Below are 19,152 nucleotides of genomic sequence, written 5' to 3'. Positions count from 1 at the left end.
TTCGACCACTCCAGCCCGAATGAGTTTTGGTGGTTAATGAGCAAAATGCTTCACCGAAGAGTTGGCAGGAAACCTAGAACTTGGATTCCTATCAGCTGCAAATAGAATTCCAGGAAGGTCTAATAATTCAGAGATGAAAAGAAACATATTGGATTATTGAGGGATATTAGGATGCAGCTTACTCTTCTGAAAATGATGCACAGTGGGTGAGTGGGTAAGCAGAGTGCCCCAGGACCCATACAGCCCTGGGCACCACCAGAGACAGACAACTAGACAGAAGACCCTCAAATGACTCCTTATATTCATGGTGATTTTCATCACAATCCAGGCCCCTGTTAAGCCATGGGTCGCAAGGTAACTTGAGTCTGAATGCTGCTACTAAGGCTGACAGCATGACTGTACAAACCTGTGAGACCCTGAATGGGGGCACAGTGATCACTGGTGGCCGTTGCTTTCTTAGGTGACAGGAAACCTGCTGGCTGGCCTTTGACACTCTGCCCATCCAATCGGGACAGCTGTCATCAGACAGGAAGAATGAAAGCACACAGTGATCAATGGAGTTACTGATGATCAGAGCTGAGTGGGGGCATGGGCATTGGAAAAGGTAAAGTGTTTTTTGGTTGTTTTTCTGGTTGGCTAATGCAAGCAACTTTGTTTATATAGGTTGAATATCCCTTATCTGAAATGCTTAGGATGAGAAGTGTTTGGATTTTTTCAGATTTTGGAATATTTACATATATAATAAGCTATCTTTGAGATGAGACCCAAATCTCAACATAAAATTCATTTATGTTTCATATATATCTTAAACATGGCGGCTAAAGGTAATTTTTAAAAATATTTTAAATACATTTGAGCATTACACAAAGTTAAAGTACTTTTATGTGTGAAATTTTCCATGGTAGTGTCATGTTGGTGCTCAGAAAGTTTCAGATTTTGGAGCATTTTGGATTTTCAGATTAGGGATACTCAACCTGTAAATCTTTTTTTTTTTTTGAGACGGAGTCTCGCTGTGTCACCCAGGCAGGAGTGCAGTGGCATGATCTTGGTTCACTGCAACCTCCCTCTGCCAGGTTCATGTGATTCTCCTGCCTCAGTCTCCTGAGTACCTGGGGTTACAGGTACATGCCATCACATGCAGCTAATTTTTGTATTTTTAGTAAAGACGGGGTTTCGCCATGTTTGCCAGGCTGACCTCGAACTCCTAGCCTCAGGGGATTCGCTTGCCTCGGCCTCCCAAAGTGTGGGATTAGAGGTGTAAGCCACCATGCCAGCCCGCTCAACCTGTAATTCTTTAGGAGCAACTGGATAACTTCTGCAGCCTTTTAATTTTATAATAAAGAGGTTTTAAAATCCACATACACCAAATCATGTGACTGAACAGAAAAGATAAGTCAACCGGGAAATCTAGACCAGATCACATCATTTACATCAGAAGAAGCCAAGTGGGAATGTTTCTCTCTGCACCTTGGATTTGGCTTGACCCAGTCCTGGATTAGGCTGGGGAAATGAAGACCCACGAAGGCTGAAAGCTCCTGTTTAGGCTTTCATGGCTGGCAAGAAAACTGTGGAACATCTCTACTTACATGACATCTACAAACAGAGCTGAGGGCAGTATCTCTGTACCTACTGAGTTTGAAGACTCTTTAGGAACTTGACTTCTTATTCATGCTCAGCCTCATGGGGTACAGGAAGCAGCACAAAGGTTAACACTGAAGCTAGAGGCCGGGCAGGGTGGCTCATGCCTGTAATCCCAGCACTTTGGGAGGCCAAGGTGTGTGGATCACCTGAGCTGAGGAGTTTGAGACCAGCCTGACCAATGTGGTAAAATCCCATCTCTACTAAAAATACAAAAAAATTGCTAGGCATGGTGGCGCGCGCCTGAAATCCCAGCTACCCAGGAGGCTAAGACAGGAGAATTGCTTGAACCCGGGAGGCGGAGGTTGCCATGAGCCGAGATGGCGCCACTGCTCTCCAGCCTGGGTGACAGAGCGAGACTCCGTGTCAAAAAACAAAACAAAACCCTGAAGCTAGTGCAGAGTCTTGCTTTGTTTGACAAGGAGGAAGTGATGAGTGATATGGCGATGGAATGTGCTTCAAGTCAGAAGGAGCAGATTGGGAGCCTTGCCCCACCACTGTGGTGCTTTGGGCGTGTTACCCAGTCTGGTCTCATCTCCTGCTTGTCTGCAGAGAGTGAGGCTAACAGATAGTAAGACATGGAGCTGAGCAGAATGCTGGCAAATGGCAGGTGCTCCATAAATGCTCCTTTTCCACCTGTGAGCCCTTCTTGGAAGAGCTGCCTGTGCCCCGTAGAGCTTCCAAGGTACTGTATCGGAGACATCTGCAGAATCTGGGGCAGCCCTAGATGAATGGACATCTTGCACCTCAGCTCCAGCAGGGCAGGATGGCACCGCAAGGCCCAAACCATGGGAGATGTCCTTAAAGCTGCACTGCAGGGCTGATATGCCCTATTTGTTCATTTCTTTGTAAACTACAGCAGCCTCCCCTCTCAAGGTCCCCCTCAACGGGTGTGCTTAGTTCAATCCTGCAGCTGAACACTGGAGCTCCAGGAACCCTTTCTGGTGCTCCCCAGGAGCATGGTCTAGCATCCTCTCAGCAGTCTGTTCTGGGGGTCAACAGAATCAGGAATAGTAAAAATAGCAGCAGGACCTTCTCAAAGCTTGCTGCCACCTGGAGAGTCTAAAGATGATCACACTGAACAGAGGGAGGCCTGAAGGTGGCAGGAGAAAGCTGGGGATCTGGGTTAGGATTCTGGCTCCCAGCTGTGGGACTTCATAGATGTCTCTTCAGCTCTGCCTGCTCTCACACATAAAATGAGGATGATGCCATCTCTTCTTCCCTCCTTATCTAATTCCTGTGAGAAGAAAATGAGGTGACTGATAAGAAAGAACTTTGAGATGTTAAAGATAATGTTCCAAGGTTGACCATTCTTTGCTGCAAGAGTCTGGAGGTAAAAGTTGAGTTGGCTGATTACATATGATAATTCACCTACATCCACAAGATCCACCTTTTGGCCCAGCTGCTTTTAGGGCACAACTGAAATGGAAGCCCCTGTCATAGCCTCTTCTCTCCCGTAAGTGCCAGTCCCATTGGGTGCTCAGAGAAGGCTGGGCATCCTCTGTTTCATTCAACTGCAGCACAGGCTAATAAGGCAGTGCCAGCTTGCCTTATCTCCTTATCATAAGTACTCATTCCTTCATTCTTTGAACAAATACTTGCTACTAGGCAGAAAAGCATAAGGGCTCAGAGCTCAGACTGCCTGGTGGACTCTTACCTCCTCCGTTTATTAATCATAATGTATAACGTGCTCAGAAAAGCGCCTGACACAAAAACACCATCTGCATGTTGGCTGTCACCATGACGACGTGCAATCTAGTCCCTGGAGTGCGAGGGAAAGGATGATGAACCAGAGGAACCACAAACCCCTGCCTTCATAGGGCTTGCATTCAGTGAGGGAGACAAAAACAATGGATAAGTCAATATATATAGTACATTAAAAGGTGGTAAGTATTCTAGAAAAGAATGAAGTGAGACTGTTGGCAGAGATGATGTCCTGATAAGGCATCACTGAAATCGTGGCAGCTGGGAAAAGACACGAGGAAGTAAAGAAGTGAGCCATGCAAGCATCTGGGAAGAACATTCTACGCAGAGGAACATCTAGATCAGAAGAATTGACAAGGGAGTACATTCCAGGGGGAGCAGGCGCTTCTGGGTAGCTTGGTAGAGTGTGTATATTATGGGTCAGAAGTGATGGGGTTCAGGAGGGCCCTGGGAGTCAGATCTTTGGGGTCTAATTGAATGCTCTAGCTTTTCCTTGAAGTAAGATGGAAGACACTGGAGATTTCCGGGAAGAGGGGTGATGGGATCTGCATGCTGGGAACAGACTGCAGGAGCAAAGCAGCAGCAGAGAGACAGGAAGCTGCCGCAACAGCACAGGAGAGAGATACGGGACTGAGACCCTGAGACAGGGCATCTCTGTTCAACAAATCCCCATGAAACACTCATGTAAGCTGGCTTTGAAGGTTTCCTCATTCATTCAGTACTTTACCAATGACTATTAAAGTCTCCCACTGGGTGCTGGAAATACAAACATGAAGGAGACACAGTCCCTGGACTCAGAGGTTCAGTGCGCAGTCTAGTAAGAGAGGCCAATGCTAAAAAATTACCGAACAGTATGAAACAAATGCCCAAATAGGATGCACAGGCCACTTGCAGAAAGGAAAAGATTAACTCTAGGGAAGGGGAAAGTGGTGGTAGCAGTCAGAGAAGGCTTCCAGGAGATAGGGAAGGCCATCTGGGTTTTGTAGGCTGTATGGAAGTTAGCAGCTTACCTCTAACGTGGCGCTTTGCAGATAGCTGGTGCTGGGAACAGACTGCAGGAGCTGCTCAACTAAACTGAATGTGTTTTGCATCTTGAGGCTTTGACAGTAGCAGAAGTAGAAAAGGAAACTATTCTAACTCAACGAGCTCCTATGCAGCAAAAATGAGATATAAACAGTAATTTCCAATCTGGTTAACAAGCCTGCTTAGAACACAGAACATCTGCATCCTTCCCTAACAATTATTTCAACCAGTCACCAAATTTCTCTAAATGTGCTTGACTATCCTGAAATTTCCATGCAGTAGTCATAAACCAACAAAAAGTCTAATAACCAACCAATTTATGAGACGGAACAATGTTCTAAACAAATGAACACAGCCAACCCTGAAGAAGAGGTGAGAGCACCGCCTTTGTAAAGAAGGCTAATTAATTAGCAGCCTGGGGAAAACACCATAAAAATACAGAAGGGGCCAGAGAAGGGGAGGAGAATGCTCCCTGGGAGAAGCGCTAGGTAGCGGGACTGGCTTGTTCACGCCCTCTTGGTTTGCTGGGCCAGGGGAAGGGTCACTTGTTCAGAGCAAAGCAGAGGAGTGGTAACAGAAGGGCCAGTCAGAGAGGGCTAAGTGGTATGTGAAGGGGGTCCAGAAACCCCTCATCCCACCCACTGCAGCCAACTCTTTCACAGAGTTACTAATAAGCCCGTGAGGGTTCGGTGCAAGTGGGTTTTGGTGGGAACCCACATTGTCTGGAACCAAGAACACAGGTTCAAATATAAATGTCTGCAGGCAGGATCTAGAGGAAGAAAAACCAGAAATTGCAAAAAAAAAAAAAAAAAAAAGTTGGTAGGACAGGTAGGACCATGAAAATGGGGTTTGGGCCCCGTTCGGTCAGCTATTTGAGGGATGAGGCACATATTGGTTATCTGTGTTACAGCTGAGAAATCCAGGGCCTGGCACAGGAAGTGTTCCATAAATATTGAGTAACTGACTGGATTAGCACACCTCAGGTGCCAGGCTGAAACCAACCATTCTCGGCGTGTGCTTTCCCTTAAAACACAGTGAACTGTGTCCACACACGGCCCCAGAGGTTGTTTCCCAGAAGTGAGTGTGAATTTTTGTTTCCACAAAAGAAACAGTGACGGTGCCTATAAAACTGAGCAGTAGGCAGCAATCTCCATGGATTATCTCTACACATGCAAAATTCCACTGAGCAAAAAACTCACCTTTGAAGAGCCAGAACAGAAATCTACCTTATTCACACACTTCTAGGAGTCTACCCAGGAGAAACGAAAACAGGTCCATACACAGATTGCATGTGAATGTTCACAAGAGCACCTACCACATTAGTCAAAACGTGGATATAATCCAAAAGCCTATCAATTGGTGAATGGATAAACAAATTTTGATATTAATCTGTACATACATGGAATACTATTCAGCAATAAAATCAGTTCTGACACATTTAACAACATGGGTGAACCCCCAAAACATCATGCTAAGTGAAAGCCAGAAATCTCCAGAAAAGGCTCATCTAAAAAGGCAGGAAACAGATCAGTGGTTTCCTAGGCCTGGGGTGGGAGCAAGGATTGATTGCTAACAGGGACAAATGAGTTTTTTGGGGTGACGGAAATGCTGCAAAACTAGAGTGTGGTGGTAGTTGTGTAACACTACCAATTTGCTAAAAAAAAATTGAATTGTGTCCTTATATGCAGTGAACTTTATGGTCTGTAAACTATACCTCAGTGAGCCAGTTTGAAAAACACACCTTGGTTGGTTTCTGGGCTCCTGCGGCAACTCGTAGCGAAGGCTTTGAGAGCACCCACATGGGCCAGGCATTGTTCTTAGTGCTAAACATTATCAAACTACCTTTTCCTTCACCAGCCTGATGGGTAGGTTGCATTATCCCTATTTCTCAGAAGAGGAAAGAGCATAGAGATGTTAGGTAACTTGCCCAAAGTCAGAAACACAGTGACAAGCAGAGCTAAGATGTGAACCCAGGCAGTCAGCTGCTAGGGTTCGGTGCTTAATCATTACCTGCCTAGTCTCTCTGGGTGCAGGAAAGGCTGGGTAAACAAAAGCTATTGATTTCTCAAGAGTAAACATTCCTCAAGCTAGTACCAACCTTCTCCCCTTTTCAATTTCTCCCTCTTTCCTTGCAATCTGTCACCTCTACCATTGCTCCCACCTTTGGACTATCCAGATTCATAACAGGCTTGTCCTTGCATCTAGAACACTCCATAGTGGGCTTATTCTGGGCTCTGATGAACAGACATCCTAGGACCTTCAGCTGATTCCACAGCCAGTGTTGGAGTTAACTCTTTTTTTACCCTCCTTCTCTCCAGAATGCTTCTCAGATGAATCACACAGCTCTTTACAAATTAACATGACTGTGACCATGCTATATATTTACAGTGTCTTTACAGGAAACAGAAAATATAATTCAAGAGCATATGTATGGTTTTAATAAATCAATCTGAAATTGCCATTCCTTCAAAAAAGTCCTGCTATACTCTCTGACCTGAGGCTAATACAAAAGACTTTCCCAAGAAATGCATAATGAAAAGCTTAACAAGCCCACACATACTGAGGATAGGGAACAACAGTGCTTGATCTTAGATTACAAAGAAGTTCTCCCTGCTGGAGACAGCGTCTCTTTGAGAAAGCTGATTTAAAAGAGCATGCACTCTGAATCAACATTTTCAGTACAGTAAAGGAAGTGGGGACATTAAGAGAAAAGAGCAAGTGGTTTTCCTAGATCCAGGAGTCTTTCTCATTGGATGCCTGTACCCAGGGAGGGCTGGGTATGAGGTGGGTTTCCTGCTGGCGACTGCTCAACTGCACACTGAAGCCCGGGGTGCCCTCGATTGCTGTCTGTTGGCTCCCTCTGGCTCCCACTGCCTTGGCTGAGCGTGACGGACAACCCTGAAAGGTTTCTGGGGTAAAAGCTTCTGTGTTCTCCTTGCAGATCACATGGAGAACTCTGAAGGCAGATATCGGCCTAATTAGGGCTGCAGTGTTCCTACCATTCAAGGGATGGGAAGGGCCTCCTCGGAGCTGCAGGCTTTCTTGTTCATACCAGGAACACCTCCTCTCCATCCTCGCTGCCCTTTGAAGATATTCGTCTAGTTGCAAAAAATAATGAATACTCCAACCTCTAAAACACTGGGGTCTGGAGCTAAAAGAGGTAGCAGACCCAATCTGTGAACCAATGGGGTCTTGGCTTCCTATCTTCCTTCTGGCATCAGGGGAACATTCTGGGTTCAATAGAATCTCTGAGATAAACTCAAAATAGGCCCCCTTTATTGCTCATTTAGGAACATTTGGAGAATGTTTAATAAGAAATGCCCCTAACACAAGATTCCTGGAATGATTTTTCTAAGCACCCATCTGACAGTTCCACTGCCCCTTAGCCTGTGACAAAGCCCTTCTTTAGCTTCCTATTATCCCAGAATCAAACTGGAATTCTTCAGCCGAGCCTCAGCGTCTTTTCACATTCTGCAATCTCCTCCTCCAGCCTGGTCTCTTACCTCATCCCTCTCTTCAGTCAAGTGCCTATCATTCCCCATGACATTTCTCCCCTCTCCAGGCCTTCACATCTGGACTTGTCCAGCCTTCAGTCTGTGCTACCAGTTTGCCTTCAGGACTCACCTCCTGCAAGATGCCTTCAGATACACTCTACCATTTCTCCCCCGTCCTCCCTCGGCGGGCTGGGCCATGTGATCCCAAAGCATCCTGTTGCTTCACTATTACCAGGCTGAACCTACAGCAGTGGCACTTACTGCCTGTGGACTTGGCTGCCTTCTCCATGAAACTTGCAGCTACTTGAGGGCAGGGATGGGGACCTGGAGCTATTGTCCTCCCCGACTGACCACACAGCCCATGGCATGTTCCAGCTGACAAATAATTCAGAGTAGAAGAATGAATCAACAACAGCAGGCAAAAAAGAAACCTCTGGATTTCTGTGAACTGCAGATTTCTGCAGAAAGGCCTATATGGTGGGGGTTGGGGGGGGGTGCAGTTTTATTAGCATGCTTTCCAGCAGACAATTTTGGTAACATGTATTCCAAATCATGAAGTCCAAGATGAGCTTCCTGGTTCCTGACACACAGGAATAAAAAGCACACTCACCCTCCCTTCCTCCCTTCCTTCCTTCCTTGTTTCTGTCACCTGGAAGTTACTGTGCACCGACCATGTGTCCAGCAGGTTACTAGGGATATAGAGGTGAAGCCAGGTGGAGCCTCTGCATTATGGAGCATTTAGCAAGGTCTATTTGGTGAACAGGACCTTCCTGTTTGAAAGGAAGCCCAGCAAGGCTTACAGAGGACCTGGTAACTTTTAAAGACTGGCTGGAATTCCTGAGCCTCAGGGGAGAAATAAAAGCCTTCAAATAAACCTGATCAAGAGTCATTTATGCCTGGCAGTTGGGTAACTATTTTCCCTAAGAGGACGTGGAGACAGGCAAAGAGGGTTTCAGCAGCAGCTGCAGTGATCTTAGTATGATCTCAAGAGAGCTGCCGAGATGGCGGCAAGAGCTGTGATGTCTTAAGACCCACAATTGAAGGAGGCCCTGCAACTCCTCTTTGCAGCTGCAGGAAGGGTGAGCAGCCCTTGATGATGCAAGAAGACGGGAAGCAAAGCTCTGGACACCTTCTGTCTCCTGAGGCCCTGGTAAGCATGGTTGGTGTAGACTTGGCCTCACATCAAACCGTATCAAATCTTGATTCCACAATCTGTGAGCCTGATAACTGTGAGTCTTGGTTTCCACTATCCAGATAATGGGGTTATTACTACCACCTCCTGGAATTACCGTGAGAATTAAATGAGATGTTATATTATGATGTGTCTGGCACATGCTGGCACAAAATCTGTATGGATGTGGTTGCTAGAGTTGTGATGATACTGTCATTCTGGTGTCATATAAAGGCTGAATGAGATAAAGATTCAAATGGTTTCTCGTGAAACCAAATAATTATACTACAAAGTAGTGTATTACAATACAATATAGCATAACGTATTAAATAATCAACAGTACCAGTTTGCATTTATTGAGCACTATGTATGTGCCAGGCTCTGTTCTAAGCACTTTGTATGTATTAGCTCATTAAATCCTCACATCAGCCCTATGAAGTAGGTCCTATTAGCATCATCCTTATTTTACAGACAAGGAAACTAAGGTATAGAGAGGCCAAGTAACATGCCCAAGTCATATAACTAGAAACACATGGTGCCAGGAGTAAAACCCACATGGCCTGGCTGCAGAGCGCGCTCTCTTGCTGCTAACAAAAGCTCAGCATATCAGACACACCACCCCGAAGTATATGACCACGGCTCCCAGCTCCAACAGCAGCACCCAGGGCTGCTGGCTGCTCGCCACAGCTTCAGTCTCCTCAAACCATCAACTCTTCCTTTGAAGCCCACCTTGGGCCTACTTAGATTTTCAATACACCATTTCTATTTTCAGCGTGCACCATCCTCATCCCCTATTGTGTAAAGATCCCTTGATTGCCTTAAAAAATGCTTTATCCTTTAGGAAGAGCACCTTATTTCTGGGATCTAGTCAAAGAGTTCATATTCTCCTACCCACAGGGGTTCTGAGTCCGTCTATTTCTAGCTCTGTGTTGCTTTTGAAGTCCAAGGAATTAAAATGCTATAAAATGACAGCAACAGGCTCCTGGCCTTTACTTCTAGGAGCACATGCTGCAGTTTCCAAACCTTGTTGGGGAAGGTGGGACTCTTGGCACCCTCCTTGGCTTTGTCCTGCTTTTTATCTGTTTTATATACTTATAAGGTTTCATTTGACAAAGGGTCCTGCTATTAGAAGATGTCTGAAAACCTCTAAAAAGTCCTAACATTTAGAATTGCTGAACATGTATTATTAAAATAATGCTTAGAAAAAGCTGGTTTCAATTCTTGCCTTTCTTAAGGTGAGAATGGGCCTCAGAACCCACTCAGGGCACAGACCCCGATGGTCAGGGGCATCTTCACAGTAATCATCCCATCTCTCTTGTTATAAGTTTCCATTTCACCTTACACTGTCATCAAGAACATACCTACTCCAAGGGAATACTGGTTCTCTTGGGTGACCATGACAATGCTACTATTATCCAGCTTCTAGAGTCTCCCAAAGCAGGAAAATAGCCACAGAAACACAGTGAGCTCTTAAATGTTCTTGAGAGCCCTATGGCGTCACAGGAAGCAGTACACAGCCAAGACAGACTGACTTCTGATAAGCCTTACCTGTTTTTCAATGAAAGCATTGATTCTCTGTAGCATCCCCTCGCACGTAAATTCATATGGCATGTATGGCTCAATCTGTGGAAACAGAGCATGATACCATGAAGGAGAAGGACAGAGAACATGTAGCACCTCCTCAGTCCTCCGACTCACTCAATACACGGGTGCTAACACCAGGAGTCGGCCTCATGAGGGTTGACTATGGACTTGCAAGTCGTGATCTCAAGCTGATCCTTACTAGGTGTGGGACTCTGAGCAAATGACTTGCCATCTCTAAGTCTCAGGTTCCTCATATGTAAAAGGGTGATAAGAAAAACTCACCTCTTTTAAGCTGCAAAGATTATCTGGGAGAAAAAAGGTGCTTAGTTTAGTGACTAGCACATAGTGGGCATTCAACAAAAGATGGAAGTTATCACTTGCTAGCAGGTAATTTCCACAGGGCAGAGTCCATGCTGTTGGGTCATCTTTACATTCTAGTGATGAGCACAGTGTGGCACATATAGGAAATTAGCAAACATCTGTTGAATGAATGCATGGTCACTGCTCTAAGGCAACAATGAACAACTGAAGGATCCGTGACAGTGACCTGTATTTGGTCTGTATTGGTAGGTGAGGTTAGCCTGTATCCAAAGAACTCACGGTGTAAAAATAAAGTTATAAAGTGTCACAAGAAGTCAGCTAGGGGGTCCTGGGAGGCTAGAGGGTCAAAGCAGACTTCTACTCATGCTGGGCTTTTAAGGCAGGCTGAGTCTAGCAGGCCCAAACTGGAGAGGGCCAAGATGCTGAAGACATCCTTGGTGAACAAGTAGTGTGGTCTTTAACATGAAAGGACAGCAGGTAACTGCAGCTCAGTATTATGGGAACTGGTGAGACGAGGTAGAAAATTCACTGAATTTCCAAAAAAGCCTTGAGGTTTCTATGCTAAAGAGCCCGATTTTATTTGAGGGGAGTAGGAAACGCTACAGGATGCTTCATTAGGGTAGAGGAGGCAATCTTATCAATATTGTGACACCTTGGAGAAGGGGAAGAAATGTGGGTTTGATCTCTGCTGCGCAGTGTCTGCCAACACTATGAGGCCTGTGTTTTCAGGGGTATTACCAATCTAAAATGGAAATTTCATTTGAGAGAAAATCACCAGCAATATAGTCTATTATTGCTTCAGGGAGCCCAACAGCTCCTCTCAGCAATAGGGTAGACGGGGGGGCACCTTCACCAGCACCAGCTACCTCTAAAATGTTTGCTGGGATCTACAGGGTGGAGAACTAGGCAAAACTTCTATAATTGAAGCTTGCTGAAAATGGGACAATGAACAGAAATAACATTCCTTAGTTGGCAGCCAAGCAGTTGGTCTCAGGGCATCATCTCCCCCTTTCTCGTGTGCCAAATCACACATTACATTGAAATCTTCAACCATGATTTTCAGAAATTTTAATTGTCTTCAAATGCTGAACAAATGCACAAATGTGGGCCACAGTGGCCTACAGCTGTCAGAATAGAGCTCAAAGAGGCTGAGCCGTAAATACTGTAATATCATGGCAGACTATTCTACAAGAACAGAGAGGTCACTCTATTCCTAGACAGCTCATCTCTGAAGAGCTCAAAATACTATGAAGAACTGACTTTCATGTTCTCAGTTTGTTCCTTGTCAACTCAAGCTTTTGAACTTACTGTTCCCTCTCTAACCCAGACACAGCCCTTCATACAAAATGTAAAATTTTTTCTTTTCTTTTAAAGGATGTTTACTCAACCCATGGGTGACTCCAGAAGCTTTCTATTGCTGGCCTAGAGATAAGTTTCCTCTCAAAGATTCATAGAAGGATTGATCTAAAACAAAGAACATGGCATATCTGGGTTCATTTATCAGTGTTAAAGTAGGATTTGTACAGTGAAATAAACATCCATGGTCATCTTTCATGAGATGAACAGATTTAGTTATGTTAGGAAGCACGCCGAGTACCCAAGCACCATTCCAACAACATTTCCAAAGGGAATCCATTAGAAAATGAAAGAAAGTTAATTCAAAGGGTTCAAAGCCAAAAATACAGAAAAATGGCTCCTCCTCTGTTCTCCTACCAACCTAGCCCACTTTAACCAAAGGGATGTTGACTCATTCACTGCTTTGGGGCAGTTCACTGTTTTAAAGGATATGAAGCAAACAATTTTCCTATAAAAGAAAAGCAAAAAGGAGGGAGAGATGGAGGGACGGAAGGAATGAAGGAAGGAAGGAAGGAAGTCGGTGAGTCAGAAGGTAGGTCTATATTGCTGGATCCTGTGGGTGAGGGCAGGCAGGGGCTTCTGCATTGGAAAGCTCTTCAGAGTCCTGGCAGCCTCTGAAGTGACAGCTGTTAATGTGGACTGGGGGCTGGGAGAGCGGGCAGTTTTCTGCATAAAAGTTCTTTAGGAACAAGTGAAGGCCTCTTTGGGGGACAGAATGAAGAAGAATGCTAAATCACATCCAGTCATTGAGAAACCCAAGCTAGGCCAGCTGTGGAGAAGCAAGGAAGTATTCTTGGGCATCCTGCTTTGTTAAAAAAAAAAAAAAAAAAAAGGACTGTTACTCATATGGCGAGGGCCACAGGAAGGATGCCTACAGATTGCACTGTGAAGTTCCTGCTGACCTTGGAAATTTTCCCTTATCTTCCCCTCCATTTTCTCTTCTTGACCTCCCTCCTTGTGAGATTTCCTGTCTCCACTAGTACCAACTCACCTTTCCAAGTCAGGGACAACTTCTGCAGGCAATTGCTTTTAGAGATCAGCCTCCATGAGAAGCCCTCCATGGTCTGACCTGACAGATGTGGCTTGGCATCATTCAATAAGAAATGGTCTTAGAAAGTATCAGGAGGCCAGGGTTTGAGTCACGGCTCCTCCATTTACTAACCATAGGATTCTGAGTAAGCAGAATCTGTAATTTCTCTTCATAATTTCAAAGTAAACTAGGTCATCTCATCCCCCTGTTCAAAACTTCCCATCATACTTATAAAATCCTCAACACTTAAAAAGAAAGAAAGAAAGAAACAAAAAAACCAACCACACACACACAAAAACCAACCACAAAAAAACAAAACAAAACAAAAACAAAAACAAAAACAAAAAAAACTAAAAACACAAATGAGAAAAAAAACCCCTGAACGTTTACCATGGCCTATTGAAAGGCCCCACACATATTCTGGCTCCTGAGGACCCTTTTACGGTCTCCATTATTTCTGATGAGAAGTTGGCTGTGTTAATACCATTATTCCTCTAAATGTAATACACTTTTCTCTGGCTGCTTTCAAGGTTTTCTTCCTTATCTTTGCTTTTCAGCAGTTTGATTATAATGTATCTTGGTGTGTTTTTCTTTTCTGCTTCTACCTCAGCTTTTAAATTACTCTCCTCAAGAGTACAAGCATTAACTAAGTGTTGTGGATTGAATTGTACCCCTTTTACAAGATATGCTGTCCTAACCCCCAGCACCCGTGAATGTGATCTTATTTGGAAATAGGGTCTTTGTAGATGTAAACAAGTTAGATGAGGTCACACTGAATTAGGGTGGGCCCTAATCTTGTATAAAACGAAAAGACAGAGATACATACAGGGAGAAGCCATAGGATAATGGAGGCAGAGATCAAACCTTTGAGGCCGCAAGCCAAGAAATGCCTAGGCCTACCAGAAGCTGAAAGAGGCAAGGGAGGATATCTAGCTAGAGACTTCAGGGGCGGGCCATGACCCTGCTGACATTTTGACTTCAGACTTCTTGCTTCCAGAACAGAGAGAATAAATTTCTGCTGTTTTAAGCCACTCAGTTGTTTGCACTACTGTGTTACGGCAGCCCTAGGAAGCTCATATACTAAGGGACTGGGAGAATCAAGAAAGAAGAACCTTCACCCTTCCATAGGAATGACTCCAGTAGTGAAGCTTTTGGTGTGTGGCAGATATTTTGAGGCAGCCTAGAGGAACCACATTCCATTTGGCACTTCTTTTATCAGCTCGGTCTCCTGATGTTGGGGACTGCTGAAACTGCTGAAACTGGGATTGGGATTGTATGTATCATCAACGGGAAGCTGACACCAAAGCCCCATAACCAGACCACCTTGAAGCGGGTAGAGCACAGATAATGCATCGGAGTGCCCTCACTCCCCTGGAGATGTTCTGAATTAACTGAAATCAGCAGTTCAGTGGGCCACAAACTGATTATCCTGTTCTGTTTCCCAGAGGGTAAGATGGCCTCCACATGGGCACACTGGCTATCCCTCCCAGGATATATGCCTTTCCAGCCTCTTCCCTTTCAGTCACACTGTGCTTTGAGCCCATGCCTTTCTGCACCCACTTCTGAGTTTTACTTTGCAAATTACTCCTCATCCTGTAAGACTTAACTAAAAGGCTGCATTCTCCAGAAAGCCTTCCCCAGCTTCCACTCCTGGAGCGTTTGCATGTTGCTTTGGCACTGAACATATTCAGCCTTGTATTATGCTTACTTGCAGACATCTATTCCTCTCTCCCATCTATCCATTGGGTAAATCCCTATGTGGGCACCGGAAATACAGAAATGAGACAGATGTATATCCTGACTTCATGTTGCTAACGGTGTAGTAGAAATTTAGACTATCAACAAAAATCATAATACTTAATATTGACTAAACACTATCTAGTAGACATTGAACTTAAGGACTTTATATACATTATCTCATTTACTCCTCACAAGTGACCAATCAAATGGTAATATTAGCCCTACATTATACATGAAGGGAAGCTGCTAGTAAGTGGTAGAGCTAGAACTGAACCCACACTGTGTGCGTCCAGCCTGCCCTCCCACATGCCTACCCCGGCTTCTCTTAAAGCATCGCAACTAAGTGTAAAAAGTGCTCCCACCAAAGTACAGCAGCAGAGTGCAGCTGTGAGAGTCCACGGTGGGCTCCGAGTTGGGAGAAAGGATAACTGAACTCGTCTTTACTGGATGGTAAACTTCTGATAGGTGGGAAGCCAGCCTCCTCTATGATTATGGAAGTAAACACCCCACCCTCCACAACCCCAGGTGACTCAGAGAGCACTCTGTGTATGGTAGGTACCTACAAATGTCTGTTGAATTGATCAGAAGAGGCCAGAAATGTAGTTACTTTTACAAAATTCTACTACATGTTTAGATAGAACAAACAAACAAACAGATGTTCTATAAAAACATTCCTCAGCATTTCCTTGCACTTCTCCCTCTTTTGTAGAGGAAGCAGGGCTATCTTTTCAGATCTTTGTGAGAGCAACATAATCAGGTCACTGAACCAAGTATGACTCCAGTTCCTGCTCCTGTGCCTGGGATCCACGGTCATGTCTAAACGGTCTATGGAATCCATGCCCACATCAGGATACCAGCTCTGTTTCCATTTCACAGAACATTCATGAAATCCACAGGCCAAATCCTGCAGCTTGGTTATTTTCTAATTCCAGAGTTAAGCTGATGTGGTAAAGATCTGTTTGCTAAAAACAAGGACCTATGGTGTGTTTTATACACATTTCAGGTCACATTAGAAAGGAGGGAAAGTGGAATAAAATGAACCAACCTTCTGATTTAAAATTGCTTTCACTGCATCCTCTACTTCCTCCTGATTGTTGAGGTCAACAGTCCACACATGTGGCCGCCCGATGAAAACTTCAGCGTAAGGATGCTGGGATGTCAGCTGGAAAAGAACCGAACACCTCAGTCTCACAAGCAATTTTTAAAATAACCTGTGCTAGATGGAGTGCTATGCTTTTTATGGTACTGAGTTATAATCGTGTAGGTAACAAGACACTGTGTCCTTCCCCTTGATGATCAAAACCATCCATAAGCAGATAACAAAACAGTGATGGTTCTGTACCTTGAATCCCACTTGGAAATAAGATAATGTCACAACCAGGTGACAAGGAAGCTGCTACAGGAGGCTTTAGCCCCCAACATCACACCAAGAAATGATGAACAGTTTCTCCTACCCAGAACCCAGCCCCGAAAATCACCTATTAATAGATCAAACCAGTATCTATTATCCTGGCTAAGACAGAAAGGTCAGCATAGACAATTACAAGAAAAATCAAGGCTTTTAAAGTCCCAGGAGGCTAAGTCATGGTGCATACAAAAGGTGATAGAAAAAAATGACACCATCAGAAATACACAGAATTTTTGGGATGGTTTCAGGAATAATCATTAGCATAATATTCAGAAAAACAAGGAATGGCAGTTTTTGTCCTAAAGGGGGTTTTATTTTAAAAACAACGTGTGGTCAAAGAAACCAAGTGCAAACCATGACAATTCTGAATTCATGAAGTGTCCATTCTTCTTTTTTTTTCCCCAAAGGGTCTTGCTCTGTTGCCCAGTCATAGTTCACTGCAGCCTCAAACTCCTGGGCTCAAGAGATCACCTTGCTCAGCATTCTGAGTAGTTGGGACTACAGATGTGCACATCATGCCTGGCTAATTAAAAACAATTTTTTTTTTTTGTATACACACGGTCTCTGTATGTTGCCCAGGTGGGTCTCAAACTCCTGCCCTCAAATGATTCTCCTGTGTCTGCCTCCCAAACTCCCGGGATTACAGGCACAAGCCACTGTGCTCAGTTGAGTCCATTCTTTAATACAGCTAAATTTATCCCCTGATTTTGTTTCCACCTCTATCCTCATATCCCTTTAAGGTCATGTTGTAAAGGGAGCATTCTAGCCACGTGTGAGAGCATTTTCAGCTACCATAATAACTGGAGAATGTTACCCTTAGTCTGTGGGTGGGAACCAGGGATATAAGCGCTTCACAATGTCCAAGGACAGTCCTGCACAGGAAGAACCGTCCACTGCCCACGAAACTTTCAAATGCCCTGTGGGGCTTTCACGTGGGCTTAGAGAATCTAGTTTTTAATTTTTTTTTTTGAAACAGAGTCTTGCTTTGTCACCCCAGCTGGAATGCAGTAGTACGATCCAGCTCACTGCAACCTCTGCCTCCTGGGTTCAAGCAATTCTCCTGCTTCAGCCTCCTGAGTAGCTGGAACTATAGGTGCACACCACCACGCCTGGCTAAGTTTTTGTATTTTTAGTAGAGATGGGGTTTCACCATGTTGGCCAGGTTGGTCTCGAACTCCTGGCCTCAAGTGATCCACCTGTCTCAGCCCCCAAAGTGCTAGGATTACAGGCATGAACCACCATGCCCAGTCAGACTCTAACTTTTTGACAGTTCAAACATACATTGAATTATCCAGAGACATAATCACCATGTAAATAAAGCAATGTCTCTGCTCTGTTTTATCTGAAACGTCACCTATGAGCTGTCACCATTTCAGAAAGATCAAAGCAACAAAGTCAGCGCCACTGAGGATGTCAGAGTCTCCAGTAAAACATACCCACATTAGTCTATATTTGGAGCTATCACATTACTGGCAATTCTATTTATATGTGGGTATACGTAAACACACTCAGGCTTTGCTCCTCCTTCATAATGTCAATTTTAAGTAAAAAGGCTGACCATATTCAGCTGAATGTTTCATTCCTTTTAAATAAAAACACTCATTGTGAGGAGGAACAAGGCATCATAGTGCCTGGTATAGCTCTTGGGTATGGGACAGTACAGTTCTTGACTCCATAATACTGAAATATGTATTGCTTTATTAGAAATTCTTTTCCTTTTATTTCTCCTTTATATTTGTTAGAGAATTATTCCCTTTTGAAATTACACAGGTAGGCAAGGTTATATAATTTACAAATTTCATCTCATATTTATAATAGGAAATATTGGGTTTGGCAGTGCTGAGGCCTTTGCTTTGGAGGTCAAGCTGGCTCTTCTCTTCTCCTCAGGCCTTTGTTTTGGAGGTCAAGCTGGCTCTCCTCTTTTCCTCAGGATACTCACAGGGCTAGAGGAATTAACTGGCACCCCTCCGTCTTTCCCTTAGCCACTGTTCTTTGTATCCTGCTACACCAAGAGCATGCATATGCTATTCAAGGCAGGAAGCCCGACAAGCCCCTGGGCCCAGCAGTGAGCCTCTGCTGGCTGCAGGTTATCTGGGCCTCTACCCAGCAGCAGCCCGTCATCAGTCTCTTCAGTTTCCCGCCCTTCTGACAGGTGCCGTCTTCCTCGGCTCAGCTCTATGGTCACTGATAAAAGCTACAGACTCTCTGCAGGCCCACGGAACTCAGAAAACTTCCATTTTTTTTTCTCTGCACACTTTTGAATTCAACACTTACCAAGGAAGTCCTAGGCTTCCTGCTAATCACCTGCACAAACGTTATTTCTCAGGTTTATTCTGCATCAATGACGATTCTGAGACTGAGGGGCGATTACATTTCCCCTAAGACCCCACAGCTGGAAAGGAGAAGAGCCAACTTCAAATCTAGGTCCTTCAACAACTTCTTAGCTTTGGATAAAAAGGAAGGTGACAATTTTAAACGATGTCTTTAAGTTCTTAAGACAAAGGCCCAATGTAAACACCAGCTTTTTAATCCAGCTCTTAAAACTTGCCAACCTAAATTCAGGACTGAATTTATGCCTGTATTTTCTGAAGATCAGCAAAATGTCACATCATTTTCATTTTGTGGCCTGGAGAACTGATTAGATTTTCTGACGGAATCAGGGTAAGTTAAAGTTGCCATCAAT

The 19,152-nt window shown here is 44.4% G+C and overlaps 1 protein-coding gene across 11 annotated transcripts in view; it reads right to left on the bottom strand.

The window, feature by feature from the left end:
• MGAT5 (alpha-1,6-mannosylglycoprotein 6-beta-N-acetylglucosaminyltransferase) overlaps positions 1–19,152 on the bottom strand; it is a 330,522-nt gene that overhangs the window by 15,649 nt on the left and 295,721 nt on the right. For all 11 annotated transcript variants that reach the window (XR_010150065.1, XR_010150064.1, XR_010150066.1 and 8 more), the window contains 2 exons: positions 16,107–16,223; positions 10,579–10,653 (listed from right to left, as the gene is read on the bottom strand). Coding sequence is in view for 8 of the 11 variants with exons in the window: in XM_009443346.5 (XP_009441621.1) it covers positions 10,579–10,653; positions 16,107–16,223 (192 nt within the window). In the remaining 3 variants the exon portion in view is untranslated. The remainder of the gene's footprint in view (positions 1–10,578; positions 10,654–16,106; positions 16,224–19,152) is intronic.

The sequence above is a fragment of the Pan troglodytes genome, chromosome 13 (assembly GCF_028858775.2).
Source record: "Pan troglodytes isolate AG18354 chromosome 13, NHGRI_mPanTro3-v2.0_pri, whole genome shotgun sequence".
NCBI classification, from domain to species: domain Eukaryota; kingdom Metazoa; phylum Chordata; class Mammalia; order Primates; family Hominidae; genus Pan; species Pan troglodytes.
This window is presented reverse-complemented; position numbering and strand designations above follow the sequence as displayed.